General features: G+C 30.6%; 1 protein-coding gene across 1 annotated transcript; it reads left to right on the top strand.

Annotated features, from left to right (window-relative positions):
- Positions 1-1,876: 1,876 nt before the first annotated feature.
- On the top strand, positions 1,877-7,064 carry LOC119569021 (major facilitator superfamily domain-containing protein 6-A-like). Its single transcript, XM_037917379.1, has 6 exons — positions 1,877-1,901; positions 4,472-4,582; positions 4,717-4,810; positions 5,071-5,231; positions 5,466-5,743; positions 6,978-7,064. The coding sequence occupies exons 1-5, from the start codon at positions 1,877-1,879 to the stop codon at positions 5,660-5,662; spliced, it is 588 nt and encodes a 195-aa protein (XP_037773307.1). The 3' UTR covers positions 5,663-5,743; positions 6,978-7,064.
- The last annotated feature ends 3,765 nt before the right edge of the window (positions 7,065-10,829 follow it).

Genomic DNA, 10,829 nt, shown 5'->3' with positions numbered 1-10,829 from the left:
GTGTGTGTGTGTGGTGTGTGTGTGTGGTGTGTCTGTGTGTGTGTGTGGTGTGTGTGTGTGTGGTGTGTGTGTGGGGTGTGTTGGTGGGGGGGGGGACACGTGCGTGGTGTTATCTATGTATTTATTCATGAAACTTATTACTATTCTTGGGCAATCTACACCTTCAGCTACCACACATGCATTGTAAAACTACAATATAAAGATGCAACTACTTCTACTGTTTTAGTCTAGTGTGACAGAGTCTATGCGTCAAGATTCCATATCCCCTCCAGTACCAAATTTTCGTTATTTGAAACTACACACTGCTTTTTATATAAAATATTGTAGTCAGAATCCTTTCATATAATATTCTTTTCATTCTTGTTTCTGTAAAGCAGATATAGTCTCAAAGGATTTTTAGCCATATGTTTATAATTATATAAAAAATGATCATACTGTATACCAATAAAAGACATGAATTATTTGCTATACTTACTTGGATAAAAACTATATATAGCCTCAATTTGATCATTCTTTTTTCACTTTTTTTACTTACTTCTACTTAACTTAAAAAATTCATGGCTACTATGTAATTATAAGCTTACTTGGAATCTTTGTTGATGCTTTCATAATCTGGACTGAGATCAGGAGAAGTGACTGGCGAATCTTTCTTCTGGAAGGGGCTGGTGGGTGCAAAGTAATTCCTGAAGGGATTGGTCTCAGAGAACACGGGAGGAACGGGTTTGGTGCTGTAGTTATAGCCACCACCGCCACCCTCACCTCCACCTCCTTGCATGAATGGATTTGTGCTAGCACCTCCACCACCTGAAGCATGAACTTGCTCATAAGTTCTTTTGCAAATACAAAGGCAAGTCTTCTCAGTGTTCATTAAATTGTGAACTTCATTGTGAGAAGTAACATTTCCAATGACTATGGCTTTTGAGTGATTGTATGTGTGTATGTGTATGTGTGTGTGTGGGTCTACCTTAAGTACCTATGTGCATGGCTGTGCATTTATATATGAATGCGTTGATGTATAAATGATTACAAGTGTGTGAGATAAGGCACAGTTAAACTTATGCACACACATTAGTCAGCAGAATCAATTTGCTGAATCTTTTTACAGGCTATTCCATTTTGTATCAGAGCTATTACTGCCAGTTAAGCTGCAAGTCTCTGACCTGGTATGTCAAGCATTCCATTGGTAGCATTGTAAGTCCCATAACCAGCATCTGGTGCTCCTTCATTCAACTTTGTGAACTTAATGCCCTTGGCATCGGATTGGCTGGTACACCATGGGGAGCAAGGGCTGTCCTTCTTCTGCCATCTGCCTTGGGTCTTCCTCTGGAGGTAGATCGGGCTGGAAGCCTATGTCCTTGCGGTAGAAGTTGATGAAGATGAAAAGTCCCAAGACAATCAAGGACACCACACCATATGAACGGAACACAACAGCAGTGCCTGTAATGATTGAAATTATTAAAGTCATGAGTAAAAGCATGTTTCTGTCCATAAACCAAAATATCTGAATTATATTTCATAATGATAAATTAGTTTAACATTACTGACAAGACAATAAACTTTAATGTCCTTAATTTATATGCAACCTTAAACTTAAAATCATATGCAGTCTTTTTTGTAAAACAAGTATATAAAGTAAATCTATGAGAAAACTTGTTTCATAGTACACTAACCAAAGTAACTGACAAATATTCCTCCAATGATAGCTCCACATCCTCTGCCAAGCCATGATGGATGCCCTGGAGTACTCCTTGTGAAGAAGCTCGGAGATGAGGTGGTGTGTTGTGTGCAATATAGGAGCAGCAAGCAGCCCACACAGCAGCAGAGTAATACCTGAAAAATTGTGGCATATATTTGAGAGACTGTAAATTAATACAAGATGTGGAGTTATGTGTACCTTTCCAGTAACAAATATACTGACAGATATTACTATGGATTATTTTTCCCCTAGAGTCTAGTTCTCAAAGTAGTAAGATAGTAAATCATCAATTTAGGAAAATATGCTTGAAAAAAATGAAAAAAAAAAAAATTAAACCAAGTGTAGAACAGATAACAGAATTATAATTACTAGCGGTTTACATACGCACCTTTAATAAATTCGAATGGTAGACCCACCATGGGTTCTTGATCAAGAAAAAGTACAAGAAGCGAACCACATTTCTGTTAAGCCAATACACAACACCTGAAAATAATATAGAAGTGCTTTTTATTTTGATAACTAAAAGGTAACTGTCTGAACAACTCACGTTTTTGTGTATAGATTTTTTTTTTTTGGTTTTTTGTAACGTGAGATTAAAGAAAAATGAAAACCCTACCCTTTTCAGCCCAATCTGTGAGATGAGTCGGAAGCTGAAGAGTACGCAAAAATTCTGATATGTGGTTGATGATGCTAGCAATACCCCAAAAACGTTGGGGTTTCCCCCATAGTCCTAAGAAAGAGAATGTATTTAAGCATTATTTTCAGGTACTTATATCTCAGAAACTTGGGAATAGTTTCGATGGAGTCTTTATAAGAGTTTAGTGCACACTTATTGTTAAAGATAATATGCACAAATGTGATTTTCACTTATTATCCTAATTATGATAAAATAAGATATAAGATAAAAAATATATATAATATATATATATATGAAAATATATATATAATATAATAAACACACAAACCCCATATAAAACATGCACATAATACAAATAACATATTACATATGCTATAAAAATAAATAATAAAGAATAACAATCATATACGATACATATATAATATAATATAGATAATATAATGATAGAGATAGATAATAATATAAGATATAGAATAATATAGATATATAATAGATAAGATAAGATATAAGAGATAATTGATACATACAAATACACAAAATATACACAACATATATAAATACATATATAAAATATAAATAACATACATACACACACACACACACACACCACACACACACACAACACACACCACACACACACACACACACACACACCAACACACAAAACACACACCACTAACAAAAAGATAATTTTAAAATTATATTAATAGAATATAAATGTAGTTTTTATTAATTATATTTAATGTATTACCCTTTTTGACATTTCTATCTTTTATTCTATCCTTTTTTAATTTTCTATTTTATCTATTATTTTATTATTTATCAAAATTAAAAACTATTTTAGAATCTAATTTTTAGTTAAAAAAATATATTATATATTATATTATAAAAAAAAATATAAAAAAAGAATAATAAAAAAAAAAAAAAAAATTTAAAAATAAAAAAAAATTTTTTTTTGGGGGTTTTTTTGGGTTTTTTTTTTTTGGGGGGGGGGTTTTAAAAGGGGGAAGGAAAGGGGGAAAAATAGAAAAAATAAATAAAAATAAAAAAATTAAAAAAATAAAAAAAAAAAACCCAAACAAAAAAAAAAAAAAAAAAAAAAAAAAAAAAAAAAAAAAAAAAAAAAAATTATAAAATTTATTTTAATTTTAAGTTAAAAAATTTTTATATAATTATTAAAAAACTACTATCTTCATTTTTCAAATTTATTAATTATTATTATTATTTTTATTATTATTTCTTTTTTCTCTATAATTTATTAATTTTTAATATTTTATATATATATATATATATATATATATATATATATATATATATATATAGTATATATATACATATATGTATATTATTATAGTATATATATATAGATATATAATATATATATACATACATATATGTATATATAATATATATATATCATATTATATATATATATATATAGATAGATAGATAGATAGATAGATAGATAGATAGATAGATAGATAGATAGATAGATAGACAGATAGATAGACAGATAGATATAGATAATATGTATATATATAATATACATACATATATATATATATATATATATATATATAATATATATTATATATATATATATATATAGTGTGTGTGTGTGTGTGTGTGTGTGTGTGTGTGTGTGTGTGTGTGTGTGTGTGTGTGTGTGTGTGTGTGTGTGTGTGTGTGTGTGTGTGTGTGTGTGTATGTATGTATATTTATATTTATATATATGTATATTATATATGTATGTGTATATATTTGTGTATATGGTATGTATAAATATATATATATATATATATATATATATATATATATCATATATATATGTATATGTATATATAAGCCATATGTATATATGTATATATATGTATATATGTGCATGTTTATATGTGTGTGTGTGTGTAATATATATATATATTATATATATATATAGTAATATATATAATATATATATATATATATATTATATATATATATATAATTAGGATAATAAAGTGATAATCACATTTGTGCATATATATATTTAACAAATAAGTGATGCACTAAACTATTATAAAGACTCCATAGAAACTATTCACAAGTTCTGAGATATAAAGATACTGAAAATAATGCTTAAAATACATTCTCTTTCTTAGACTATGGTGGAACCCCAACTGTCTTTGGTATTGCTAGCATCATCAACACATATCAGAAATTTTTGCGTACTTCTTCAGCTTCCGACTCATCTCACAGATGGGCATGTAAAGGTATGGTCATTTTCTTTAATCTCACGTTACAAAAACAAAAAGAAAAAATCTATACACAAAAAACTGGTGAGTTGTTTCAGACAGTATACCTTTTAGTTATGCAAAATAAAAAGCACTTCTATATTATTTTTCAGGTGTTGTGTATGGCTTAACAGGCAATGTGGTTCGCTTCTTGTACATTTCTTGGATCAAGAACCCATGGGGGTCTTACCATTCGAATTATTCAAGGTGCGTATGTCAACGCTAGTAAATTAGTAATTCTGTTATCTGTTCTACACTTGGTTTAATTTTTTTTTTTTTCATATTTTTTCAAGCATATTTCCTAAATTGATGGATTTACTATCTTTATCTACTTTGAGAAGCTAGACTCTAGAGGATATATAAATCCATAGTAATATCTGTCAGTATATTTGTTACTGGAAAGGTACACATAACTCCACATCTTGTATTAATTTACAGTCTCTCAAATATATGCCACAATTTTTCAGGTATTACTCATGCTGCTGTGTGGGTGCTTGCTGCTCCTATATTGCACACAACACACCACCTCATCTCCGAGCTTCTTCACAAGGAGTACTCCAGGGCATCCATCATGGCTTTGGCAGAGGATGTGGAGCTATCATTGGAGGAATATTTGTCAGTTACTTTGGTTAGTGTACTATGAAAACAAGTTTTCTCATAGATTTACTTTATATACTGTTTTACAAAAAAGATTGCATATGATTTTAAGTTTAAGGTGCATATAAATTATAAGGACATTAAAGTTTATTGTCTTGTCAGTAAATGTTAAACTAATTTATCAGTATGAAAATATAATTCAGATACTTGGTTTATGGACAGAAACATGCTTTTACTCATGACTTTAATAATTCAATCATTACAGGCACTGCTGTTGTGTTCCGTTCATATGGTGTGGTGTCCTTGATTGTCTTGGGACTTTTCATCTTCATCAACTTCTACCGCAAGGACATAGGCTTCCAGCCCGATCTACCTCCAGAGGAAGACCCAAGGCAGATGGCAGAAGAAGGGACAGCCTTGCTCCCCATGGTGTACCAGCCAATCCGATGCCAAGGGCATTAAGTTCACAAAAGTTGAATGAAGGAGCACCAGATGCTGGTTATGGGACTTACAATGCTACCAATGGAATGCTTGACATACCAGGTCAGAGACTTGCAGCTTAACTGGCAGTAATAGCTCTGATACTAAATGGATAGCTGTAAAAGATTCAGCAAATTGATTCTGCTGACTAATGTGTGTGCATAAGTTTAACTGTGCCTTATCTCACACACTTGTAATCATTTATACATCAACGCATTCATATATAAATGCCACAGCCATGCACATAGGTACTTAAGGTAGACCCACACACACACATACACATACACACATACAATCACTCAAAAGCCATAGTCATTGGAAATGTTACTTCTCACAATGAAGTTCACAATTTAATGAACACTGAGAAGACTGCCTTTGTATTTGCAAAAGAACTTATGAGCAAGTTCATGCTTCAGGTGGTGGAGTGCTAGCACAAATCCATTCATGCAAGGAGGTGGAGGTGAGGGTGGCGGTGGTGGCTATAACTACAGCACCAAACCCGTTCCTCCCGTGTTTCTCTGAGACCAATCCCTTCAGGAATTACTTTGCACCCACAGCCCCTTCCAGAAGAAAGATTCGCGCCAGTCACTTCTCCGATCTCAGTCCAGATTATGAAAGCATCAAACAAAGATTCCAAGTAAGCTTATAATTACATAGTAGCCATGAATTTTTAAGTAAGTAGAAGTAAGTAAAAAAGTGAAAAAAGAATGATCAAATGAGGCTATATATAGTTTTATCCAAGTAAGTATGCAAATAATTCATGTCTTTTATTGGTATACAGTATGATCATTTTATATATAATTATAACATATGGCTAAAAATCCTTTGAGACTATATCTGCTTTACAGAAACAAGAATGAAAAGAATTTATATGAAAGGATTCTGACTACAATATTTTATATAAAAAGCAGTGTGTAGTTTCAAATAAACGAAAATTTGGTACTGGAGGAGATATGGAATCTTGACGCATAGACTCTGTCACACTAGACTAAAACAGTAGAAGTAGTTGCATCTTTATATTGTAGTTTTACAATGCATGTGTGGTAGCTGAAGGTGTAGATGCCCCAAGAGAATAAGTAAATAAGTGTACATGATATAAATACATAGATAAACACCACGCACGTGCACAAACCCCACACACACACACACACACACACACACACACACACACACACCACACACACACACACACACACCACACACACACACACACATGTATATTTAGGTTGATAGCTGCTTATGCTTGTATCAAACAGAATTATTTTTTCTCCTTCAAAATGTTCTTATAACTTTTCAGGCATACAATGATTTGCTGAACGGAAGTAATACTGGCAAAGGAGACACCAAGATGTTCAAGGCTGCTCCTGCCATAACCTCACCTCACAAGCCAACAACCGAGGCAATGCTCATGATTATGAATGGTAGAATCTCAGCTGTCACGTGAATATTTGCAATACTATTACTATGAGATGAGAAGTTTGTTTTTGAGTTGAACTGAATTGAACAGTGTTGTTTATGGTGCCATCTGCAAAGGAGAGAAAAAAAGAAAGAAATTAAGTACTTTTTCATTTTCTGTCAATAAACCAAGGGTACATGAAAAGAGGAAAATCAAATGGATGAATAACCTATACTTGCTTTGTGATTATTGTGACAAAACTGATTTCAGCGTAGGATACTGTCATACTCAACAATACTGAGAACAGTTTAACTGCTTTTAGTATCATTTTAACTGAAAATTGAAAAATGTATTTGTAGTGTCATAAAAAAGATATTTGGAATGCTGCCTACTTCATTTTTTTAGTCTCATAAGAGATTAAACTGTAATATTTGGCTAAAAGTCGTAGGCTGTGATTGACTAATTTGTTGATGGAATTCTACTTAACAGTGCTTCAGTGCAAATGAGAAAACAATAGATATTCCAAAATTATTCAAATATTCTTGTCTAAGGTATCATTATCATTTAAGGAAAGGTAGCATGCCTTCCGTCTATGCATATCAATTACGTGTGTTGCGCATTTTGATGTGGCACAACAATTTTGCTAATCATTTCTCAGGAAACTCAAAGTTGATAATTATTGTGTTTTAATGCTTGTCATGGTTTTACTTTTGACTGGCAACAAAATTTATTTTGTAAGCATTTTCCCATTGTTATTGAAATATTATGAAAATTATAAAATGGAATCTGAAATGTATAATTAAAATACAAGGCATGTGGTAATAAACAATCAAAGAAAAGCAGCTTCATTTTCACACTACAGTTGTTGTAAATGAAATTAAAGATGACAATGGATTGTGTAAATTGGTATGTAGTACAGTATTAATATACACATACAGTGTATATACACAAAATGTAGAGTATATATATATATGGTTGTATTATATTCTCCTAGATACTGTATTGTGTTGAAAGTGCAAATCTCTTCACAAACTGCTATTATATAATTCCCTCTGCTTAACTCAGCTGTGAGTTTCCTCAACTACTGAATGATACTTTGAGATTCCATCTAACAGGTTTTCATCTTTTATACATATCTGTGAATCACTGAATTTTGAAAGGCTGTCACAGTTAGTAACAAATGATAGCTTCCACAACTGAAATCTTTAGACCCATTGTATTCATTTGGTATTGTATGTATTGTAAAATATTTCTAACATTAGAGTATATGCTTTATTATAGGGCTATTATATATATATAGCAGACCAAATAGTTTTATAACAATCGTTACAGAAGCCACCCACAATTGAAACATTTTTTTTTTATATTATTCAACTCTTTAGCTGGTAAAAACTGCCTTCATGCACGATGAGCCATTGAGTCATCATTGTGTTACAGAGTATCATCAGAATTGCGGATTCATGTCGTTGTGTAATCACAGGCATGTTGTTGTAGCAGAACCACCCACAAAGTGCAGTCTGATAGGTAGCAATCTTACATAATCATTTCACTGTAAATATGTTGATGTCAGCAACCATCACTGTTGCAGTGTTGCATCACCACATATAGTTGTATCTGCACACACCCTGTAAGACATGTAGGCCAGTTCTTAGTTAAAGTAATGCATAGATGATAACATTTGAATTTTGCCTTATCAAGTACTGGATAGAAGATACAAAGGTATCAAGTGACTGCTGCTAATTAATATGAACCATATGTTGGCAATTATATATATAATGTATATATATATATATATAATATATATATATATATAAGTATATATAATATATATATATATATATATATGATATATATATATATTACTATATATATAGATATATATATATATATATATAATATATAATATATCATATATATATATATATATATATATATATATATATAATATTATATATATACATATATATATTATATATAGTACATATATATATAATATATATCATACACATACTGTGTGTGTATGTGTGGTGTGATGTGTAGCTGTGTATGTGCTGTGTGCATATCAGTAATTATAGATATTATTATGTATACTATATATAGTGAATAGTATTATATTAGTGTGATATGTGTAGTATGATATAGATATTATATATGTATATATTATATATATATTATAATTTATATTATATATGTTATGTGTGTACATATATATGTATGTATTTATATATGTGTGTGTGAGTGTGTGTGTGTGTGTGTGTGTGTGTGTGTGTGTGTGTGTGTGTGTGTGTGTGTGTGTGTGTGTGTGTGTGTGGTGTGTGTGTGTGTGTGTGTGTGTGTGTGTGTGTGTGTGTGTGTGTGTTTGTGTGTGTGTGTGTGTGTGTGTGTGTACTTGTTTAATGTATATATTCATATGTATATATATGTATATATGTATGTTTATATATGTTTATGTGTGTGTGTATGTATATGTATAATTATATATATATGATTATAATATATATATATATATTATATATATATATATGTTGATATATATATAATTTATATATATATTATATATATATATACATATATATTACTAGATATATTAATATAATATATATAAATGTGTATAATATATAATATATTATATATATATATATATATATTATAATATATATATATATATAATATATATATATTATATATATATATATATATATATAATGTAAATTATACATCAATTACTTAATGAAAATTACTTCCAGTGAAATTGTTTTCCTCAGCAAAAATCATAAAAGAGTATCCTATAAGCATAATCATTAGTTTGTTGAATTATGATAAATATATGAATTTGTAGTAAAAAAAATAGTCAGAGGAAGAGTCAAGTAGCTTGAGCAGTCAAGTGACATATTAATGTATATATAGAAAAAGCCATTGTTAATACTGAAGAAATTAAGTACTGTCCTTGTTGATTAGTTTCCCTGTACACATAAAGCCACAATTCTGAAGTATTGCATGAGGCTAAATAAATGCTGCTCTACTTATTAATATATGTTTTATATAACAAATGATTCACATCTTATAAAGAAAAAGGTCTTAGCAATATGTGGTAAATAGTTTTTAAAAAAATGTATGGGGAAGGGGTCTCCCGGGCCAGGTGAATGTACATTCTGCCCCATCACGGTGTTATGTTCCTTCATGTATTGCCTCAAATTTTGGCTTTAACTGCAGTTGTTGTGTCACTTAGCTCTAATGTTCTTGCACTCTTATGTGTATGGTGTGTCTGTATGTTCTGGTGTGTGGCATGATTCAAAAGGATATACCTAGAGGGTATTGAAGAGAGTATAGTGTGAATACTGTAATACTGTAGAATAAATGAATGTAGTGTTGAGTAAACTGTCCTTGCTGATCTAAATATCTAGTAATACATTGTAACGATAAGAGAATGTATTAATCTACAACATTATGCCAACATAATGTTCATTTAAACAGTAACAAACTAGCATTACTAGCAGTGAATGCAGGTACTAGCTCCTCTATGGACAAAAGCCTGAATTGCAATTGGGGTGGTCATGGTGTTATATCAGGCTTGGATACATAACTACATGGATATGATGTCAGAGAAGCCAAATGAGATACTAAATGTTTCCTGTCTGTTATATATGTACTGTGTTGTTTATTGTGGTGGAAAGAGAAGAAAGTTGTAGCAGAAGTTCACTTGAGTTTTCTTATTACTCCTAAACAAAGGTGTCAATGATAACTACCTTAGTT

The sequence above is a fragment of the Penaeus monodon genome, unplaced genomic scaffold, assembly GCF_015228065.2.
Source record: "Penaeus monodon isolate SGIC_2016 unplaced genomic scaffold, NSTDA_Pmon_1 PmonScaffold_12178, whole genome shotgun sequence".
NCBI classification, from domain to species: Eukaryota; Metazoa; Arthropoda; class Malacostraca; order Decapoda; family Penaeidae; genus Penaeus; species Penaeus monodon.
This window is presented reverse-complemented; position numbering and strand designations above follow the sequence as displayed.